General features: G+C 42.0%; 1 protein-coding gene across 1 annotated transcript in view; it reads left to right on the forward strand.

Annotated features, from left to right (window-relative positions):
- Positions 1-24,134, forward strand: part of HPN (hepsin) — a 133,040-nt gene that overhangs the window by 37,068 nt on the left and 71,838 nt on the right. The window contains exon 5 of the mRNA XM_029576764.1: positions 12,712-12,753. Within this exon, the coding sequence (XP_029432624.1) occupies positions 12,712-12,753 (42 nt within the window). The remainder of the gene's footprint in view (positions 1-12,711; positions 12,754-24,134) is intronic.

The following is a 24,134-nucleotide window of genomic DNA, read 5'->3' on the forward strand; positions in this document are numbered from 1 at the left end:
TCAGTGTGCTGCAGCAGTGAAAAAAGCAAACAGAATGATAGGTATTATTAGGAAGGGAATGGTTAATAAAACAGAAAATGTCATAATGCCTCTATATCGCTCCATGGTGAGACCGCACCTTGAATACTGTGTACAATTCTGGTTGCTGCATTTCAAAAAAGATATAGTTGCGATGGAGAAGGTACAGAGAAGGGCAACCAAAATGATAAAGGGGATGGAACAGCTCCCCTATGAGGAAAGGCTGAAGAGGTTAGGGCTGTTAAGCTTGGAGAAGAGACGGCTGAGGGGGGATATGATAGAGGTCTTTAAGATCATGAAAGTCTTGAACGAGTAGATGTAACTCTGTTATTTACACTTTCGAATAATAGAAGGACTAGGCGGCATTCCATGAAGTTAGCAAGTAGCATATTTAAGACTAATTGGAGAAAATTCTTTTTCACTCAACGCACAATAAAGCTCTAGAATTTGTTGCCAGAGGATCTGGTTAGTGCAATTAGTGTAGCTGGGTTCAAAAAAGGTTTGGATAAGTTCTTGGAGGAGAAGTCCATTAACTGCTATTAATCAAGTTGACTTAGGGAATAGCCACTGCTATTAATTGCATCAGTAGAATGGGATCTTCTTAGTGTTTGGGTAATTGCCAGGTTCTTGTGGCCTGGTTTGGCCTCTGTTGGAAACAGGATGCTGGGCTTGATGGACCCTGAAGATATGGCAGCTGAGATTCAATGCCAAGAAGTGCAAAGTCATGCATATGGGGAGTGGAAATCCGAATGAACTGTATTTGATTGGGGGGGGGGGGGGGGGGGAAGGCTGATGTGCACGGAGCAGGAAAGAGACCTTGGGGTTATAGTGTCTAATGATATGAAGTCTGCGAAACAGTGCAACAAGGCGATAGCAAAAGCCAGGAGAATGCTGGGCTGCTTAGAGAGAGGAATATCGAGTAAGAAAAGTGAAGTGATTATTCCCTTGTACAGGTCCTTGGTGAGGCCTCACCTGGAGTACTGTGTTCAGTTCTGGAGACCATATCTACAAAGAGACAGAGACAAGATGGAAGCGGTACAGAGAAGGGCGACCAGAAAGGTGGAGGGTCTTCATCAAATGACATACGAGGAGAGATTGAAGAATCTAAATATGTACACCCTGGAGGAGAGGAGGAGCAGGGGTGATATGATTCAGACTTTCAGATACTTGAAAGGCTTTAACGATCCTAAGACAATGACAAACCTTTTCCATGAGAAAAAATCAGCAGAACCAGAGGTCACGAGCTGAGGCTCCAGGGAGGAAGACTAAGAACCAATGTCAGGAAGTATTTCTTCACAGAGAGAGTGGTGGATGCCTGGAATGCCCTTCCGGAGGAAGTGGTGAAGACAAAAACTGTGAAGGACTTCAAAGGGGCATGGGATAAACACTGTGGATCCATCAAGTCTAGAGGACATGAATAAAGAGGGGGTGGCTCGCATACAGAATGCTGAACAAGCAGCAGCCCTCAAGATAGAAGGGCTCAAAATAGAAGAACAACAGGAAGCCGCTGCTGCCACAGCCGCCGCCGAAGTGCACAGAAAGGCTGAGCTAGAGATCGCCTTAGACCTGTTGCAGTAAAAGGGAGAAGCAGCAGCCCTTGAAGCCCTAAGTAAAGGTCTTGTTGGGGGGGGGGGCAGTTTTCACAGCCACGAAAAGTTGCAGACGCAGGGATCAATAACCGGGGCCTGCAAGCCCAAAGGTGGAAGGAGGCGGCAGAGCACTGCACGGAGCGGCAGTAGCCACAGAGGCATTCACGGAGCGGGATGCCAGTGGCCAGTGGTCGGAGTTCCACCTTCACGGAGCAGATGGATGGGGGCTGCCATCTCCAAAAAAAAAACAAAAACCAGGGGTGGGTAAGAGTATGTAAAATTACCGGTGAGGTCATAGGCTATAGGTATTGCCAATTGTTAGGCTTATTCAATATTTGTTGTTTGTTAATGTGGCTCACGGAAATGGGGGCTACTACCTGGAGATAATACCCTTGTTCAGTGTACATACACACAGTTGATGAGACTCCATCATTGCTCTGGGCTTCAACGGCAAGAGGTAATGTGGAAGAAAAAAAAAATTTGTATTCACAGGGAAGCGAGGTGTAGCTGGGCCGATACTTTACTTTCAATGTATGTCCAGCGTAGCTCTCTGCTTCCACGGCAGGGGGAATGAGGAAGGGAGGATCTGTATGTGGATTGCATAGTCTGGGGGGGCAGGGGCGTGGCCTGCTTATTGCGGCTGTTACTACCCCTAATTGAGCTGGATATTCACTTGGATGCAGTTCCAGCGCTGCTCTCTACATTGATAGTGGGTGGAGGAGAAATAGAACTAGAGAGTACTAGAAGCCAAGCGTAACAAGTATGAGAGAGAGAGAGAGAGAAAAAAAAAAAAGTACATAGCTTGCTGGGCAGACTGGATGAGCCGTTTGGTCTTCTTCTGCCGTCATTTCTATGTTTCTATGTTTCTTGGCAATTTCTAATGTTCTTATTATGACATTTTCCATTTTATTAACCATTTCCTTCCTAATAATTCCTAACATTCTGTTTGCTTTTTTGACTGCTGCAGCACACTGAGCAGACGATTCCTACAAGTAATGTTCTTATGTTCTCCAATACTTGTAGGAATCGTCTACTCAGTGTGCTGCAGCAGTCAAAAAAGCAAACAGAATGTTAGGAATTATTAGGAAGGGAATGGTGAATAAAACGGAAAATGTCATAATAAGAACATAAGAAATTGCCATGCTGAGTCAGACCAAGGGTCAGACCAACAGAGGCCAAACCAGGCCACAAGAACTTGGCAATTACCCAAACACTAAGAAGATCCCACACTACTGATGCAATTAATAGCTGTTAATGGACTTCTCCTCCAAGAACTTATCCAAACCTTTTTTGAACCCAGCTACACTAACTGCACTAACCACATCCTCTGGCAACAAATTCCAGAGTTTAATTGTGCATTGAGTGAAAAAGAACTTTCTCCGATTAGTTTTAAATGTGCCACACGCTAACTTCATGGAGTGCTGCCTAGTCTTTCTATTATCTGAAAGAGTATATAACCGATTCACATCTACCCGTTCTAGACCTCCCATGATTTTAAACACCTCTATCATATCCCCCCTCAGCCGTGTCTTCTCCAAGCTGAAAAGTCCTAACCTCTTTAGTCTTTCCTCATAGGGGAGCTGTTCCATTCCCTTATCATTTTGGTAGCCCTTCTCTGTACATTCTCCATCGCAATTATATCTTTTTCGAGATTCGGCGACCAGAATTGTACATAGTATTCAAGATGCGATCTCACCATGGAGCGATACAGAGGCATTATGACATTTTCCGTTTTATTCACCATTCCCTTTCTAATAATTCCCAACATTCTGTTTGCTTTTTTGACTGCCGCAGCACACTGAACCGACAATTTCAATGTGTTATCCACTATGACTCCTAGATCTCTTTCTTGGGTTGTAGCACCTAATATGGAACCTAACATTGTGTAACTATAGCATGGGTTATTTTTCCCTATACGCAACACCTTGCACTTAAACACATTAAATTTCATCTGCCATTTTGATGCCCAATTTTCCAGTCTCACAAGGTCTTCCTGCAATTTATCACAATCTGCTTGTGATTTAACTACTCTGAACAATTTTGTATCATCTACTAATTTGATTATCTCACTCGTCGTATTTCTTTCCAGATTCTTTCCCTTACTTTTCAATATATTTATAAATGATCTGGAAAGAAATACGACGAGTGAGATAATCAAATTTGCAGATGACACAAAATTGTTCAGAGTAGTTAAATCACAAGCAGATTGTGATAAATTGCAGGAAGACCTTGTGAGACTGGAAAATTGGGCATCCAAATGGCAGATGAAATTTAATGTGTTTAAGTGCAAGGTGATACATATAGGGAAAAATAACCCATGCTATAATTACACAATGTTGGGCTCCATATTAGGTGCTACAACCCAAGAAAGAGATCTAGGTGTCATAGTGGATAACACATTGAAATCGTCGGTACAGTGTGCTGCGGCAGTCAAAAAAGCAAACAGAATGTTGGGAATTATTAGAAAGGGAATGGTGAATAAAACGGAAAATGTCATAATGCCTCTGTATCGCTCCATGGTGAGACCGCACCTTGAATACTGTGTACAGTTCTGGTCGCCGCATCTCGAAAAAGATATAATTGCGATGGAGAAGGTACAGAGAAGGGCTACCAAAATGATAAGGGGAATGGAACAACTCTCCTATGAGGAAAGACTAAAAAGGTTAGGACTTTTCAGCTTGGAGAAGAGACGACTGAGGGAGGATATGAAAGAGGTGTTTAAAATCATGAGAGGTCTAGAACGGGTAGATGTGAATCGGTTATTTACTCTTTCGGATAGTAGAAAGACTAGGGGGCACTCCATGAAGTTAGCATGGGGCACATTTAAAACTAATCGGAGAAAGTTCTTTTTTACTCAACGCACAATTAGACTCTGGAATTTGTTGCCGGAGGATGTGGTTAGTGCAGTTAATATAGCTGTGTTTAAAAAAGGATTGGATAACTTCTTGGAGGAGAAGTCCATTACCTGCTATTAAGTTCACTTAGAGAATAGCCACTGCCATTAGCAATGGTTACATGGAATAGACTTAGTTTTTGGGTACTTGCCAGGTTCTTATGGCCTGGATTGGCCACTGTTGGAAACAGGATGCTGGGCTTGATGGACCCCTGGTCTGACCCAGTATGGCATTTTCTTATGTTCTTATATAAATATATTGAAAAGTAAGGGTCCCAATACATATCCCTGAGGCACTCCACTGCCCACTCCCTTCCACCGAGAAAATTGTCCATTTAATCCTACTCTCTGTTTCCTGTCTTTTAACCAGTTTGTAATCCATGAAAGGACATCGCCACCTATGCCATGACTTCTTACGTTTCCTAGAGGCCTCTCCTGAGGAACTTTGTCAAACGCCTTCTGAAAATCCAAGTATACTACATCTACCGGTTCACCTTTATCCACATGTTTATTAACTCCTTCAAAAATGTGAAGCAGATTTGTGAGGCAAGACTTGCCTTGGGTAAAGCCATGCTGACTTTGTTCCATTAAACCATGTCTTTCTTATTGTTCTGTGATTTTCATGTTTAGAACACGTTCCACTATTTTTCCTGGCACTGAAGTCAGGCTAACTGGTCTGTAGTTTCCCGGATCGCCCCTGGAGCCCTTTTTAAATATTGGGGTTACATTAGCTATCCTCCAGTCTTCAGGTACAATGGATGATGGATGATGTGGTTAGTGCAGTTAGTATAGTGGTGTTTAAAAAAGGATTGGATGAGTTTTTGGAGGAGAAGTCCATTACCTGCTATTAAGTTCACTTAGAGAATAGCCACTGCCATTAGCAATGGTAACATGGAATAGACTTAGTTTTTGGGTACTTGCCAAGTTCTTATGGCCTGGATTGGCCACTGTTGGAAACAGGATGCTGGGCTTGATGGACCCTTGGTCTGACCCAGTATGGCATTTTCTTATGTTCTTATGATTTTAATGATAGGTTACAAATTTTTGCTAATAGGTCTGAAATTTCATTTTTTAGTTCCTTCAGAACTCTGGGGTGTATACCATCCGGTCCAGGTGATTTACTACTCTTCAGTTTGTCAGTCAGGTCTACCACATCTTCTAGCTTCACCGTGATTTGGTTCAGTCCATCTGAATCATTACCCATGAAAACCTTCTCCAGTACGGGTACATCCCCAACATCCTCTTCAGTAAACACTGAATCAAAGAAATCATTTAATCTTTCCGCGATGGCCTTATCTTCTCTAAGTGCCCCTTTAACTCCTCAATCATCTAACGGTCCAACTTACTCCCTCACAGGCTTTCTGCTTTGGATATATTTTAAAAAGTTTTTACTGTGAGTTTTTGCCTCTACAGCCAACTTATTTTCAAATTCTCTCTTAGCCTGTCTTATCAATGTCTTACATTTAACTTGCCAATGTTTATGCATTATCCTATTTTCTTCTGTTGGATCCTTCTTCCAATTTTTGAATGAATATCTTTTGGCTAAAATAGCTTCTTTCACCTCCCCTTTTAACCATGCCAGTAATCGTTTTGCCTTCTTTCCACCTTTCTTAATGTGTGGAATACATCTGGACTGTGCTTCTAGGATGGTATTTTTTTAACAATGACCACACCTCTTGCACACTTTATACATTTGTAGCTGCTCCTTTCAGTTTTTTTCTAACAATTTTTCTCATTTTATCAAAGTTTCCCTTTTGAAAGTTTAGCATGAGAGCTGTGGATTTGCTTACTGTCCCCCTTCCAGTCATTAATCAAATTTGATCATATTATGATCACTATTGCCAAGCGGCCCCACCACCATTACCTCTCTCTCCAAATCCTGTGCTCCACTGAGAATTAGATCTAAAATTGCTCCCTCTCTCATCCGATTAGTCTTAAATGTGCTACTTGCTAACTTCATGGAGTGCCTCCTTGTTCTATTATCCGAAAGTGTAAATAACTGATTCACATCTACTCATTCAGGACCTCTCATTATTTTAAAGAGCTCTATCATAGCCCCCTCAGTCGTCTCTTCTCCAAGCTGAACAGCCCTAACCTCTTCAGCCTTTCCTCATAGAGGAAAGGCTGAAGAGCCCTTTATCATTTTGATCACCCTTTTCTGTATCTTCTCCATTGCAACTATATCTTTTTTGAGATGCGGTGACCAGAATTGTCAGTATTCAAGGTGTGGTCTCATCATGGAGCAATATAGAGGCATTATGACATTTTCCATTTTTTTAACCATTCCCTTCTTAATTCCTAACAGACTGTTTGCTTTTTTGAATGCTGCAGCATACTGAGCTGACAATTTCGAAGTATTATCCACTATGATGCCTAGATCTTTTTCCTGGGTGGTAATTCCTAATATGGAACCTAACATTGTGTAACTACAGCAATGGTTATTTTTCCCTATATGCAACACCTTGCACTTGTCCACATTAAATTTCATCTGCCATTTGGATGCCCAATCTTCCAGTCTCGCAAGGTCCTCCTGCAATGAATTATAATCCGCTTGTGATTTAACTACTCAGTTTAATAGTGATAGGTTAGCGATTTCATGTTCTTTTAAAACTCTGGGATGGATGCCATCTGTTCCTAGTGATTTGTTACTCTTCAGGTTGTCAATCTGATCCGTTACATCCTTCATTGTCATATATATATTTGTTTTAGTTGCTCAGAATCTCTGCTATTAAAGTATGTTTCTGGTGTGGGTATATTTCCAGTATCCTCTGTAAAGATTGAGGGAAATAATTCATTCAGTTTTTCTTCTTTTTCCTTGTCTTCACTGCACACCCCTTTTGTTCCTCTTTCAACTGTCTCCCTCACAGGCTTTTTGTTTCGAATGTACTTGAAAATCTTTTTTAGAGTTTTGCCTCACTGGCAAATTTTTTCTCAGATTCTCTCTTGGCCTGTCTAACTACTGTTTTACATATAACTTGCCAGTGCTTATACTCTTGCCCATTTTCATAATTTGGGTCTGCTTTCCACTGTTCGAACAATGTCCTTTTAGCATCAACTATTTTATCTCCCCAATAAACCATGCTGGCAGTAATTTTGTCCTCTTTCGACCTTTTTAAAGCTAGTAATATTTTGGAAGCCCAGATAAAATGTATTTTTAAACAATGTACATGCCTCATGCAAATTTCTAATCCTTGCAAGTGCTCCTTTTATTTTTTTTCTAACTTATTTCCTCCTTCTATCATAGTCTTCCTTTTTAAAGTTCTATGCTACTGTAGTAGACCTCCCTCCAGTGATATCAAATTTGATTGCCTTATGATTGCTATTGCTAGTGGCCCCACCACAGTAACCCTTCATACCAGATTGTGTGTGTTCACTGAGGGCTAGATCTAACATAGCTGCTCTTCTTGTTGGTTCTAGGGCCAGCTGCTCCATGAAGCAGTCATTTATGGCATGTAGAAACTTAACTTCTTTAGCATGTCCTGATAAGATATTGATCCAATCAATATCATAGTTATTAAAATCTCTCATTGTGTTGCCAAATGTATTTGCTTTTTTAATTTCAGCTAGCATTCCATAGTTTTTCTTCAATTTGGCCAGGTGACTGGTAGTATACACTCACTACTATAGTCTTACCTTTCACACATGGAGTTTCTATCCATAAGCATTCTACAGAACATTTTGTTTCATACAGGATTTTTATCATGCTTGACTCTAATGTCTATATCCTAGTAGAATGCTATACATTCTAACTTGCAAGTCTTACTGTTCAGATTTCTGGTATTTGCTTACAGATATTTTAAAATGTTTATTTTTACTTTTTCTTGATATTTACAACCTCCTTGTTAGCAAATAGTTTAGAATCATTTACATCTGGGTGCTGTTTGTCTTAAACACAACTTCTGGGTGCTGTACAGCCTTCAACACAACTTCTCTACTGGGATGTACTAACATCCCTGTTCAAGTATCTTTGGAAAATACATCCTCCAAACCATGTGCTTCTGAGAGACTGTCTGCGCTCCCCAGTGGTCTAATGGAAAAGCTGCTATATCTCCTTTTTAAATGTTATCACCTGCAGCTTAGTTTTACTCTTGTTAAGGTAGATCTCATCCTGTCAAAGTAGGCTCTCGGTACAAAAGACTGGATAGCCCCCAGCTTGCTTGTGGACACTTGTCTACATCTTAATTTTATTGAGTTGCTAAAGTTTTATAAGCCGATTAAGGAATGGGTATGTCTCTCTCAATTTAAGGGTTTTTAAATGTATTTGGTGCCTTTTAAATGTAAGTTATTAAACTGATAATCAGGTGACTTATGTTAGTTTGTGAATGACTAGCAGTAACACTGAAATTAGCAAGTTACTAAATTAATTGTATGTTCTAAATCACTAACTCTTAATTTGAAAATTGTTTTCCTACCTGTGGGGAGGGAGTTATCTATATATCAAAAAATGTGACGGTGTGGGTGGCAATCATGCTAGCAACTAGGGGCACTATGTGCTATGGTTATTGATGTTTGGGTGGATCCTTGGACACTGTGGCAGCTGACCACGCCCATGGGGGGCAGTCCTGTGAGGGACCACAGTGTCAGGCTACACTGGACACACAAACACAGATTTGAATCTTTTATTAAACAGTTTTGGAAGCCACCAGAGGTGGCAGTAGTTGAGTAGTGGATGTTGAGCCTGGCTGGGCAGGTCTCCCACAGAATGCTGGAACAGCGAATCCTCTGCTAGGCTGTGCTGTAGTGGAAAGAGACTGAGAGTTATGAGTATACAATGAGAAGCATTCAGAGTCCCAGGTAGAATTAGGAGAAGTTCAGAGACATGGAGAGCAGGCCCTCGAGGAGCGAGTACCTGATCCCTTAGAGCAGAGAGACTCGGTAGTATTGTACTCATGTAGCAGTAACAGAGATTCCACTAGACGAGAGGTCTGGCACCGGAACAGAGGGCAGGCCCTCGAGGAGCGAGTACCTGATCCCTTAGAGCAGAGAGACTCAGTTGTATTGTACTCAAGTAGCAGTAACAGAGATTCCACTAGACGAGAGGTCTGGCACCGGAACAGAGGGCAGGCCCTCGAGGAGCGAGTACCTGATCCCTTAGAGCAGAGAGACTCAGTTGTATTGTACTCACGTAGAAGTAACAGAGATTCCACTAGACGAGAGGTCTGGCACCGGAACAGAGGGCAGGCCCTCGAGGAGCGAGTACCTGATCCCTTAGAGCAGAGAGACTCAGTTGTATTGTACTCACGTAGCAGTAACAGAGATTCCACTAGACGAGAGGTCTGGCACCGGAACAGAGGGCAGGCCCTCGAGGAGCGAGTACCTGATCCCTTACAGCAGAGATACTCAGTTATATTGTACTCACGTAGCAGTAACAGAGATTCCACTAGACGAGAGGTCTGGCACCGGAACAGAGGGCAGGCCCTCGAACAAGTACCTGGGCGTGGCGGCAGTCCAGGGGCGGGGCCGGGGGCGTTTCTGAGTCCTCCGGCACAGCGGCCATGCTGGAGGTTTGCACGGGCGTAGATTTGTGTGCACCAGGTTGCGCGCACAAATCTACGCCCGCGCATAAGTTTTAAAATCTGGCCCTTTGTGTGTGGGCTCTCTCAGTAAACCCTTCTTCTCTGAATGGGTTGCCTGGGAAGGTTTATAATCTTACAGAAGCTTTTTCAAGTATGTCGGTACCCTCTTTCTGCAAGTCTAATGTACTACCATTTCTCATTCAGAAATAGGGATACATGCTCACCTCTCTAGCAACCCATAATTAACCTGGCCGCAGTGTTCTGAATCAGCTGCAGAGCTAACTACTTCCTTCCTCATTTTATCATGGTCTCCCTTTTTAAAATGATATTTCCACAGTAGTTTTATGTATTCTTTTCCCTCCAGTGAAGAACTATAGTTTGAGTGCATTATGGCCACCATTTCCAAGTGACTGCACCACAGTTACCACTGAGCACTAGATCTAAAATTGCATCTCCCAAAGGTTGGTTCTAGGACCAGTTGTTCTAGGAAACAGTCATTTATTGCATCTTCCTGACATGCCCTGATGAGTTATTTACCCAATCAATACTGAGGTGATTGAAATAGAAGGGAAAGCCTGTTAAAACAAAGCAGTGTCCCCTGCCCACAATGCTGTGATTGTGCTGAAGCATTCAGAAGCCAGCAAACTTCATTTCCAAACTGTCCAGCATGCTAAAGCTTCTGCTATTGCTAATTAGTTCCTGTACTGGAGCACCTCTGTGTTGTGAATTTATTTTATTTCCTGATCTGGCACCAAGGTTTCAAGGAATGGCTGTGCTGCACTATTTTCTGCTTGCTAGTCTGAGTCACAAACCTTTCTCCAGATTGACAGCAGAGCTGATGTGAACCTTCAGCCTTGCGCACTCAATTTTTAGGCCCATAGCCTACTTCTCTGCCTTGATATTTTGATAAACGTAACAATCCTGATGACCCCATCTCCACCCCTCCCAGAACAATCCTGTAAAAACACACAATTGAACATAGAGAAGAGAATTTGTGTAGGTAAGGACTGATTTACTGGTGACAGGGCTAAAAGCAGCTAAAACTACATATGGTTCAGAGAAAATGCTTTCCCTTTGAAAAATGGTGCGCAGCCTGCAGGTAAAACTACCTGTGGACTTTGTACCAAAAAGTATAGTTCTGAAAATTAAATATTACATTTGTTTTATATTTATACAATACAAATACCCTTCAGAAACCATGTCAGTGTCTGATTTTTGGGCGGTAGACTGCAAAAAAATCCAAGAAAGAAATAGAGGGTAATGTTCAATAAGTCAGCACATACACATGTAAGTCTGTGTGTTGCTGGGAGCCGCATAGTTCCTAAAATACTGCGTAGCTCTGTCCCAAAAGTACACTGGGAAATACTTACCCTACCCAATTCATAATTTCTGAGCCTTATATTTTCTAACATGCGCTCACAATCACGGGGGCAGGTATTTTACTAAAAGTGCGCGTACTCTGCTTATGAAAAAACGTATTTATAAGCTTAACATTACGGAATAGTTCTGGTCAGACAATTCAGATTTAATTTCGTCAATCCAATGCACTTTGTTCCACAAGGTTTAGGCTTATCAGGATTTTGCTCTGCATACTTGGATGATTTTATGACGAGGTTCTTTCTGACCTCTCCCGAGCAGATCATTGTGTGTAAGCCATGCTATACTGTGGGCCTGTGGTCAGCTAAATCTCTCAGCGGGACCTTTGCACTGACCTGTATAAGCAGCTTCCATTTCTTCCGTGCTTCTGAAATTGCCTTTCTTAGCCTTCCCCTGATTTCTAAGAGTGAATTAGTTTATCTTCGTTTTCAAATGCTCAGACAGCTGCTGCTGCTGCTGCTTAAAGGAGTATATGTTGTGGAAATCAGACAGAATAATCACAACCTGAGAGGTTGCAAGGGTCAGAGTATTTCTTCAACCATGGAAATGTCTTCATCTGATGAACTGAAAGCCTAGCAAGTCGGTCAGCTTTTTCGGCCTTATTGACAACTTTTTTTTTTTTTTTTAGTAGTGAACAAATTTGAGTGTCCAAACCATTGCACATGACACATTCATGGTTTTATTTATCAATCTGTTAAAATCAGTAACTAAATAGTATTGCATAAAGATGTCATGCTTAACAATGAAATCTTCATTATAATTATACTGGAACTATAAGGACCATCAAACTGGGTTTCACTTTAGCACAATCCTATCTTTGTTCATATACCTTCTGTATAATCATCGCTTCTACTGTTTAATTCCTTTTATGGTAATTTTTTATTTGCATTAAACATTTTTTACTTAGCCTTTCATGTCATTTTTTATACCCCAACAAGGGGTCCATGTTTTGAATGCAAACTTCTGCTTCAGGAGGGTTATCCGAACACCATACTCTCATCATCTGTTCCGGTGATCCCCGGAAGCAGAAACATGCATTCAAAATACGGACCCATGTTCGGGTATATAAATATGTTTGTGGTTTATGTGCAATGTTACAAAATAAACCCCATAGTGCCCAGCTTTCTTTAGAACAGGAAAATGAACATTTGTAGATGCAATAAGGTAAAACCATGACTGACTTGGCCAGTCTCTTATGATATGGAGCCGGTTGGTGATTGGAAAGATTGGAAGAATTTCTACAGTCTGATTATTTTGAGTCTCCTCTTCACTCCTGAGTTTCCATGATTTTGATTATGCCTTTCTCTCTCTGTTTTAGTGACTTATGTTGTGAAGAGCGATGATCAGAATCTGTACCATGGTGAGAGACCTACTCTGAGACCAGCAGGCCTGAAACGTCCTTGTTTCCTGATGTAGCCCGACTGCATGATGGCTTTGTGTCTGTGCTTCATTCTAACATTTAGCACTGTTTACCAGCTATAAATCCCAGTGCTTTTTAACATTGCAGGGAGATTCAAAGGATAATAGGAGATGGCTTAACTAACCTCTCTCCCTTTATTACTGTGCTTGTGTTTAAGAGAACATTTTGTAATGAGAAAATGGGGGGAAAGTACTTTTTTGATTATGTATTGGCTCCTGTACTTCTGCCTTATGTGTGCATGTGTTAAAGAACTTTTTTCTCTTTAGGCATTATTGCAAATGACTACAGAGTGGGGAGGAGGCTATTTAAGGACTGGTTAAGGGGAGTAGTATAATGGGTACACGATCAATCAAACTGATTGACAGGTGAGATAAGGATGACAGCAGCCAATCAGCGTTCACTTCCGGTCTAAGCCCCGCCCACGCCCCGCCCACTCCCCATAGAAGTGAATGGGGGTGTAGCCACGCCCCTCCCACCTCATCCCGCCCTCGACCACGCCCCGGCCACACCCCTTCCGCCACAGGCCACACCCCTTCCGCAGCCAATCAGCATCCACTTCCGGTCTAAGCCCCGCCCACTCTTCATAGAAGTGAATGGGGGCGTAGCCATGCCCCTCCCGCCTCATCCCGCCCTCGACCACGCCCCCAGGCCCCACCCCTTCCGCCACAGGCCCCACCCCTTCCGCCCCTGGCCCCGCCCAGACCCCATCGATGCTCCTCCCCTCCCAATAGAAGTGAATGGGGAGCCCCTCCCACACCCCACCCCCAAACCGCCCCCCCATGATGTCACGGATGACCCCGCCCACACCCCAACCCCAAGCCACACCCCCCCCTGTGACGTAGCGGGTATGACATCACCGGAAGTCTACCCCACACCGCCCCCCAAAAACACACCCCCTAAAACGTCATCAGAAAGGGTCCTGTCGCTTTTTTAATGATGTCAGTATTAATGGACTCTGGCTGTTTTTGATGATTTCACCGGAAGTACAATACAAAAGTCCCGAAATATGCGCTCCTAGAACCTCCTGATGCCTTTTAATGATGTCGGAGCCGGTAGTTTGCTTTTAGGAGGCAGGAAAACTGCAGGAAATATGCTTTTTTTCTAGCCACAAGTGATTGAAGCTACCGGTGGTGAATTGCATGAACTGCAGGATCAAACTTTGCAAAAGACAGGTTTGTTTTTTTTCCAAAAGACTAGGGACCGGGTAGTATAATGGGTACGCTGTCACTCAAACCCCCAAGCCAAACCCCCCAGTGATGTCACCAGAAGCCCAAGCCCACCCCTCCAAGCCCTTGCTGTAGATAGGCATGCCCCAATAAAAAAAGTTACCAGAGAGCAGGCAGGAAACTGTGACTCATTCTGTACACAGAGACAGGGAGAATCCAACAACACCCCTTCCCCCGCCCCTCTCTGCCTCAATCTGCCCTTCCCCCAGACCTAAATCTGAGCAGAGGATAATTGAAAGCAGTGGGGGGTGTAGGTTTGCAATGGTGAAACACAAGGCTTTAGTTTTGTTTTAAAAAAAAACAGACTTCTGTATTTTACAGCCATATAAAAAAACAAGAATGCACCAGCGGATCTTAAAGAAAATTTATAATGAGCCAGGAAATACCGACAGTTTTGGCGGTATAACACCTCTTTTGCAGGCAGCTAAAGCATGTATGCCGTCTGTGACCAAGAAACAAGTGATTGGTTGGCTTACAGAACAAGATGCTTATTCTTTACACAAACCTGCTAGGGTACAATTTAAAAGAAATAAAACCATAGTGTCTGATGTGGATGCGCAATGGCAAGCAGATCTTGTTGACATGACAGCCTTGTCTGGTTATAACAGAGGCTACAAATACATTTTGACGGTGATAGATATTTTGTCAAAATACGCATGGGCTGTGACCCTAAAAACAAAAACAGGTCGTGAAGTGGCCGAGGCCTTTGAAAATATATTTAAAGGTGGTCGTGTTCCCAACAAAATACAAACAGACAGAGGTAAAGAGTTTTTAAACAGATCTGTGAAGAGTTTGTTAAAATACAGGGGCATTCAGCATTTTGTGACCAACAACGATGTTAAGGCAGCAGTTGTGGAGAGATTTAACAGGACTTTAAAATCCAAAATGTGGCGATACTTTACAGCGCGCAACACTTTTCGCTATGAAGATGTGCTTCCGGCTTTTATGAACAGTTACAATCGCAGTTTTCACAGAACAATACAGGCCCGCCCCATCGATGTAACAACCTCAAACTCACTGCGGTTCTGGAAAGTAATCTACGGCAATAACAACAAACATGAAACTGCTAAGCCTTTTTTAAAAAAGGGGGATCATGTTAGACTGTCAAAAACTAAAGGGAAATTTGAAAAAGGTTATGAACAAACATGGACAGATGAGATATTTATAATAAGTGACGTCCTAAGCAGGGGACAGAAAACAGTGTACAAGATACAAGATTATGGTGAGGAAACCATTCAAGGTTCTTTTTATCCTGAAGAATTACAGAAAGTCAGCCCTCAACAGGACAGAATATACCGCGTTGATAAGGTTCTAAAGGTAAAAGGGAGAGGTAAGAACAAGCAGTGCTTTGTGAAATGGCGAGGATGGCCTGAAAAATTTAACAGTTGCATAAAAGCATCAAAGATTCAAAACATTTGATTTGAAAAGGCCTTGTCTCATAAAAAGAAAAAAAAATGAATGAAGGGGGATTTTACGTAACGCTGCCTAGTAACGCCTCTGTGAGAATATTTCCACAAAACAACAGCTCTAATTTCACCACACAATTAGCTAGACCTTTGGACCTACAGGGCCCGTGGGAAGTGGGTCTGGTGGAAATACAGTACCCGAACACATGGGATAATATTAAAGAAGACCATAAATATGTTGTCACCACGAGTGAAGGAAGCACGGAGCATCACTTTGTTGTACGAAGAGGGTATTATGCAACCGTTCAAATGAACCACGACATGAACAGTCTCCTCAAACCCATGGCACCACGAATCATCTATGACCCCAATATCCGAAGAATCAAATTAAAGTCAGAGGACAAAGCAGTAATTTCCGCAGGGGGTGACTTAGCGACCATTTTGGGGCTAGAAGCTAAAACGAATACGAACCGCTCGCTATTTCCAACGGATATCACAGGAGGGTTTAATACCCTATACCTGTATACGGATATCGTAGAGCACCAGTTGGTGGGAGATCATTTTGTGCAGCTACTTCGCTGTGTCCCCGCTAAAGGAGGTAAGGACGAGTTTATCACCTTCACTTATGATAAACCGCATTATGTTCCTGTGAACAAGCAGCACATAGACACCATAACATTTGAAATAAAGACGGACCAGAACCAACACGTCTCATTTCGCTATGGGAAAGTGATCCTTAAGCTACACCTGCGACCCCGGAAAACTATTTTTTAAAATGGTTGTGGTTAAAGACTATGGGGACCCTGGCGCATACAGAAATTACTATGCAGCACATGCCGGTGAAGGCCTTTCGGGGTTTTACGGCGCTCCGGTCATGTACGGGGCTGGGATAGGCGGAATTTTTCGTAGTCTCTTTAGAAAAGCAATGCCTCTTTTGAGAAGGGGTTTTGAGATTGTTAAACCTCATGTGAAAAGTGCAGCAAAAACATCGCCAAAGATGTTATGGGCCGTGTCACAACGGCGGTTCTGCATAAAATGAACAATAACACAGAGCAGGAGGGGTCAGGATTAGTGGTTATTAGAAGAGCTGTTAAAAGAAAGAGAACCAATCACCAGGGGCCTCCTGAACCTTTTAAAACAAAGAAGACCAAACATGTCAAGTCTCAAAAGACTAACCGCAAGGGTAAGAAGAGAAACCTCTCCGCCAAGAAGCAAGATATATTCTAAAAACTATGGCTTTTGTACATCAGGGGTCTGAAGAATGTTTGAAATCAGAACTGGATCTGTTTCAACTGGCCCCCACACAAACCAGCATAGAAAAAAGTGTTTATGTGGAGATTCCGCCATTATCTGCCTTGTCAGAAACAGCCCCTTTAGATTTTTATATAGCCGGACATGGCGAGGATTACCTGGATTTGAACAACACGTTGCTGTACCTGACCTGCAAAATCGTGAACGAAGATGGGTCCGATCTTGATGTAGGGGCCAAAGTAGCTCTCGTGAACTATCCAATAGCCTCTATTTTTAGCCAGCTGGATGTCACTCTCGGAGACAGACTCATTAGTCAGAGCAAAAACTGTTACCCTTACAGAGCCCTCATAGAGCTGCTTCTCAATTACGGCGAGGGTCCTCTCAAAACACAGTTTACAAGCGGCCTATTTTATAAAGACACAGCCGGAAACCATGAAGTGAGAGACGTGGGATCCCGTAATAAAGGTTTTACCGAAAGAGCTGTTTTTACAGCCATTAGCCATAAAGTAGAGCTTCTGGGACATTTACATAGCGATCTGTTTTTTCAAGAAAAGCTGCTCATAAATGGCGTGGATGTGAAAATTAAACTAACGCGGAACAAAGATACGTTCTGCTTAATGAGCGGAGATGCCAACGAGAGGTACAAACTCCTTATTTTATCTGCAGCCCTCTTTGTAAGGAGAGTGAAAGTGTCACCGGGAGTGCGTTTGGGGCATGCAGAAGCGCTGCTGAGAGCTAATGTCAAGTACGCCGTGGACCGTGTAAGTCTGAAAGTCTTTAGCATACCGGCTGGCGCCCGTGTGACTAACCAGGAAAACCTCTTTTTGGGACAATTACCCAAAATTATCGTATTGGGCTTTGTGGATAATGACGCTTTCAGCGGTAATTACTCTAAAAACCCCTTCAATTTTAAACATTACGATATTAACTTTGCTGCGCTGTATGTGGATGGTGAGCAAGTCCCAGGGAAACCTCTCCAGCCGGATTTCGATAATGGCTGTTGTATCAGAGAATACATGCAGCTGGTTCAAGCAACGGGTAAACATTTGAAAGACAGTGCTCTCTTGATTGATCGTCAAGAGTTTTACCAAGGTTATACCTTGCTGGCCTTTGACCTATCACCCGACCAAGAGTGCACGGACCACTACTCTTTGATTAAAACCGGTAATCTGCGGGCTGAAATCCGTTTTGCCATCGCTTTGCCACACACGGTGAATATGATTGTGTATGGTGTCTTTGACAACGTGATAGAAATTAACCACAGAAGGAACGTCCTTTTTGATTATCTATGATGATGAACACCGTACAGATCTACCGTATTTTAAAGAAGGATCCGTATGTTACAAAATCTTTTGTAGACGTCCTACCCAGCGACTGGCTGTCTGATGTACAAATAGAAAAGAAACCTGCAAGCTTGGTGGTAAATACCCACCCCCACGACCTTCCTGGAGAACACTGGCTAGCAATATACGTGACTGAAAACGGCACAGGAGAATTTTTTGATTCCTACGGGCAACAGCCTGATAGTTTGTTCTTCCCTAACAGTATTATGAACTTTTTCAATAAACATTGTGAGGATGTTTTATACAGCAGCAAACAACTGCAACACCCTGTATCTACAACCTGCGGTAACTACTGTGTGTTTTTCCTACATCAACGTTGTAAAGGGCTGTCTTTTGAAAATATTTTAAAACTGTATTCCGAAGAACCATTGCAAAATGACAAAATGGTTTTACAATTTGTAAAAAACAACAAACAGAGAACATGTTGTATGTCTAAATCTTTTCGCTGTCTGTTTCATACCCCCCAGGTGTGTGTACCGTACCAAGAATATTGTACTAATCCTAAATAAAAACAATCTCTCTTGAGAGTTTTTGAAAAACAAACCAAACGTCTATAGTCTATATTTTAAAAAAGCCTTTTTTTTATTTGAAAAGATATAATTACACCTTCAACCATCTGTTTGTGTCAAGTACTTTACGTCTTTTACGGGGTAGGGGGTCTTTGCACTTTACAGTCTTTGTGTACATTTCAGCAGTTGTCGCTGAAGGATTTTCCTTGAGCTGTACCAGCAGATCCCTGTTGGCTGGATTACCCATGACGGTGGAGGGCATGTTTAATTCTGCCAGGGTTTGCATGAACTCTCCCCAACCTTTGGGTATCCTCCGATGTGAAAGAGCACGGGTCTGTGTAGCTCCACGAATCAGGTCTAATAGGTTAGAGCCACTTACAGGTCTTCCCTTGTATACAAAAGTCCCATTACTCTCCCAGGATGCAATGTCCTTATTCTTTGACAGTTTATTGAGCAGTATTTCTGCATTTTTTCTACGGTGCATGCTGATGCTGTTTAACACTTCCTGCAGGATGGGGTCTGGGGGGCTTTTGTGCTCTAGAAATGCAGAGGTTGCTGTATCATCCTGTGGGGGTAGATACAGATTTATTCTTTCTTTTTCCATTTCTCCGTGTCTGTTAAGCACCAGATAGCGCTGTAGCACTTCTGAATAGCGTTTGGTTTTCTCATATTCAGACATACCAGAACTTTGAAGTATACCTTTCATTTCTTCATTGAGTCTTTGAACAGCTGTGGTTCTAATATTTTCCTCATGAACTGAAGGGCTTCTCAAACGGTCAAGTTGTTGACTAGACACTAAATACATTTTTTCTGTGTGCTGCATTAGTATTTTAGCTCAAAAGCCCCGTGATGAGTGGTAGCGCGAATCCTAGCAGAGGCCCGATAAACCCCACTGACTGTTTGACCAGCTTCTTTTTTTTCTTAAGTGTTATTCTTTTATCACCCAAAATCCTTATGGCTTGACGTTTCCTTTTCAAGATGTTTATCTGCTGTTGTGATAAAGGAACATTACCTCTCAGAGTGTTTAGTGCGATCTCCGCTATGGCCCCCACTAAATCGTTAGAAGCGGCCTTTAGGATAGCTTTTCTCCGTTGCGGAGAGGCTTGAACTAAAAGTTTTAAAAGGGCTAGGTTCCGCTTTAAGCGAGCAGACATGATCTCTGGGACACACACAAAACAAATATGTGGGGGAGAATATATATTCACTTCTTTTTATGGAGGGGTTGTGTTTTTTCACAATATACCGTGGTCCATTCTGGTGGAAAGATGTTTGTCCTCAATCTGTAACGCTCAGGGGTCGTAGCATTTAAATCCACGATGAGATATCCATATGGCTTTCTGGTGGCATCCTCAAAGGCTTCTAAAAAGAAGCGTGACTTACCGGGGTACATCTGTCTGGCTAAAATAGCGATTTGCAACTTGTCTCTAGGATTCTTAAAGAGCACCATATATTTGGTATTTAAGGCTATAGTTCTGCTTGTTTTGCCTTGACAGAAGACATTTTGTACAATATATATAATACTCAGATTTCTGTGATGCACGTATTGTGTGAAGGCTTTCTCGATTTCATCACTTTTACAAGCAGAAGCCATCAAATCGTCTATAATAACCATATTTATTTTATTGGTTGGAAACAGTTGATCATCATTAAAAGTATCAGGCAAAGAATCCATAAAGGTAATAAAAGGATATTTACACAGCATTTCTTTATACAAAGGTTGCCAGCAACTATAACACCATACAATATTATCAGGCTTGTCAGTCAACACACGTCCAGCGTGATCTAGCAGGTTTTTAACAAAGAAGCTTTTGCCGCTATTTGACGGTCCGGCTAAAATACACGAAAATGGGTGCCTCCAGCGCACATCCACAAATTCAGTATCCATAAGGCAGCGTGTTAAAACCCTCTTTTATCACCCTTTTATCGTATACGACCCTTTGTGTTTTCTTAAGTAGGCCGGTCTCTATCGCCCAGGTCTTTTTGTTTCTAATGATCCCAGATTGTTGTACCTGTATCTTTTTAGGACTCTTGTCCACGGTGTCAGTTTTATAGTCAAAGACGAGGTCTTTCAAATTAGTGAAATTGATCTTTTTACAATTTTCTACATTTAACGTAAACCCCTTCACTTTCATACAGGTCTTTCCGCTGGATAGTTTGTAGCCATATGTTTTGGGGCCAGCCGATACAAACTCTGTGATATGCTCGTCTGCGGGTATCTCGCTCGTCAACTGTCCTAAATAATCTCCCAAAGGGGGATCGCTGGCACCCTCACGACTCACAAAAATCACAGAGTCTGTATCGTGGTACAGACAACGTTCTTGCAAACTGTCAAGCAGTTTGTACAGTTCTAAACGAGCATAAGCAGTTGTGAAACAGGCAATGAAGATGTTTGTATTACCTGACAATATGCTGCGGTCTTTTGAATGCTTCCATGTCACACAGGCTGTTTCATCATCAATAAAATCGCATGATGAAACATCATATTCGGGTGAAAACAAATACTTATACAGATCGTCAGGATCTCTCACAATACTTGTAACAGGTAGGTTTGTTCTTTGACCAAACTTCCCCCACAAAGAGTTTAAGAAAAGCTTGGCAATTTGACGCTTTGCGGGGTTTATACTAACCTGTTCAGGCCTTAAAACTACACCTTCTTTTTTGTAAAAATCAGATATATACATGTTTTGTTTTTCTACATCGGTACACCACTGAGGGTAACCAGAGGCCTCCTGTTTTTGACGGAGATGCATTTTTATGTATTCAGAAAACAGGCTGACAGATTTACATTCAAAGTGCCATATTTCACATATTTCAGCAACCACATACCCTTTTGCAACAGCCTCATTCATCTCCACAGTGCACCAAGTCCCTACGAGGGCTCTCTCCTCATCCGTGTGGTTGCACATATCCTGCAGACTGTTGTCAGCGCATGTGCGGCACAGTGGGAACATGAGCTTACCACTCACACGGACCGGTAATACTGGGAAAAAGATCTTTCGTGGTGGATACACTTTGGCTTTAACAAGCCCAAAATAGTCTGAGAGGGGACCAAAGCTGTCATAAATGATTTGCGGGTGGCCAACAGGGTATTCCTTGGTTTTATTGACAAAGGGGTAGAGGCTGGTAAAATCATAGTAATGTATTTTTTCATCAGCCCTGGCTTTATAGTACAAACATGTAGCATTGGTTCTACCACCAAAGAGGGCATCTCTGGGTACTAACTGCTGCGGCAGGCCTGATTTAACCAGAAAGTCTGCACAACCCCTGATATTTTCTTTCACCATTCTCTTCCATTCGTGTTCCCACAAGCTTATGACCTTAAACCCTCTTCTTTTCAGGAAATCTGCTTTGATTTGTGTTTTGTAATTGAGAAAACCAAAGGTTGTAGCCGTTAAGGGGTTCTGGTCTTTATCGTTATAACAGCTCGGACAACCGTGGAAAAAACAGCCGTTAAATTCAAAAGCTGTTGGTACCCCATCAATAAGTGCATAACCGTCAAGAAAATAGGGACCCACCTGCTTTTCACCCCCCTTTAGAGCATGGGTGATCTGTATTTGCTCTGTGGCCTCTGTATACATCAGCCACTGTATAGAGGGTGTTGAATATCTCTTTGTGTGTCTGTGATAGTTGTCTGGAGGGACGAGTGCCACGGTCTTGGGTTCTAAGAACATAAACCTGTACATAGCCATGCACACAGATGCCAGTGTTATATATTGGAAGGGGTCTATACACCTTTTCACAGTTTTAGATCCACCATCCTGCTCTACAACCACCTCTCTCTCTGTCAAAGCCATGATTTCATTTCTGTATAAGACACAAGCTTGCCTCAGAATGTTCACATCCTGTTGGCAATAATAGGCCAGCTCCTTTTGTAAATCAAAGGTGTTATTTTGATTGTCCCTGTACCATTTTAAAAACTCCTCTCTTTCTCCAGACATCATATACCCATCTCCATAATACTCAACACCGGGCATAGGTCCCACATAATTTTGATTAACCCTGGTGTTAAAAAAATGCGGGAAATAACCCTTACAGCCTTGAAACCCCAGGGCTTGCGGAAGCTTGCTAAGCTTCATGGGCAGGAAATTTAAAGAGTCTTTAAACCGTATACCCAGGGGTTCTATCGTGATTTCTAAGAGCTTAGCACCCTGAGCTAACAAGCGCACATCCATCTTTTCCTTTAGCAGCTCTCTAACTACAAAATAACCATCATAGCCTTTAGAATTATGCGCTATGAAGGTGTATCCTTTGAACTTTTTGTCACAAAAAATCTTAACAAACTTAGAAATACTCTCAAGACCTTTGAACTCCCAGTTTCTTGTGTTGTTTAAATCTGTTGCATATATATAATTTGGAACATGAAAGCCTGTTTCCTGAACACATTCACAATCATAAAATATATATTTTTCAGATATTTGTGCATGATCAATAGGGGTCATAAAACACAAATGCTTGTCGCCAGCGATCAAGGGCTCAGAACAAAGCTTACATTGTCTGACCCGGCATTTATGTTTTTTATCAACATACGATTCACATTTTTCACACAGTATTTTAAGCAAACACTCAACTTCTTTTTTTAAAGCCAGAACCGTATGCCTTTCTAAACACTCTTGAGAACGACAATACAGCCTGCATTTCGGACATCTCTGTTGTACCCCAATATTGTCTACACACATTGCTGTTAAACAGAGGCGACACCATAATGTACAATTATGATCGTGACTATATGGTTTCTGGCAAAAATGACAGAAGTTTCGCTCCCCATAGAGCTTTTTTACATCTAAGATTCCATAAAAATGGTCATCATGTAGCAATATAAATACAGTTTTCTGGAATTCAGGTCTGTCCTTTGTCTTAAAACACCCCCATTCTTTTGTATAAAGCACAACTCTTATGTTTATACCTAAATGTTGTTCAAATGTTGAGACATCATCTAGCATGACCTTTTTATGTTCTGACCACCCTAGCTCTGTGTGCAGTTTTTTAGCACGGTCTAATAGCTCTGCATCTGTGAGCTTTGTTGGTGACATGAGCGCTGTAATGCTCCCTGCAAAACATAGTTTATTATCTGTGTTATTCAAGTCTATTAAATGCCTTCTCTTTTTATGTATGATTTGACTGTACAGAATAGACCTTAAAACCCTTCGTGACCCGCCCCCTCTGTTCCTTATAACAAGAATGACTATGCGGAATGTCTCACCAAACTGTATCTCTCTATAACTCTGCAGGAGTTTACTAACTTGATCTAAGAAATCATCAGCGTTCAAATCCTGAGGGTTTAACTTTCCCGAATACAAAGAATTATGAAAACCTGTAGAATGTAAATGAATCTGTATATAATCATGGGGGGACACGTTATGGCTTATTTCATTTAGAACATGCTGTATGCCTTGTCTCACAACATTTTGCGCATCTATGAAAGAATCTATTCTATCTAAATTAATAAAACGAAATTCCTCTGAATAAAGCACGCCATTAAATTTTTCTAAATCACGGTTCCACCTTCTCACAAATTGCACAAAATTAACCGGTTCATTTTCTACAGCTGCATTTTCAGAGGTCTCTGGTATAACCCCCCTGAAACAT

This window comes from Rhinatrema bivittatum, chromosome 14 (assembly GCF_901001135.1).
Source record: "Rhinatrema bivittatum chromosome 14, aRhiBiv1.1, whole genome shotgun sequence".
Classification (NCBI taxonomy): Eukaryota; Metazoa; Chordata; class Amphibia; order Gymnophiona; family Rhinatrematidae; genus Rhinatrema; species Rhinatrema bivittatum.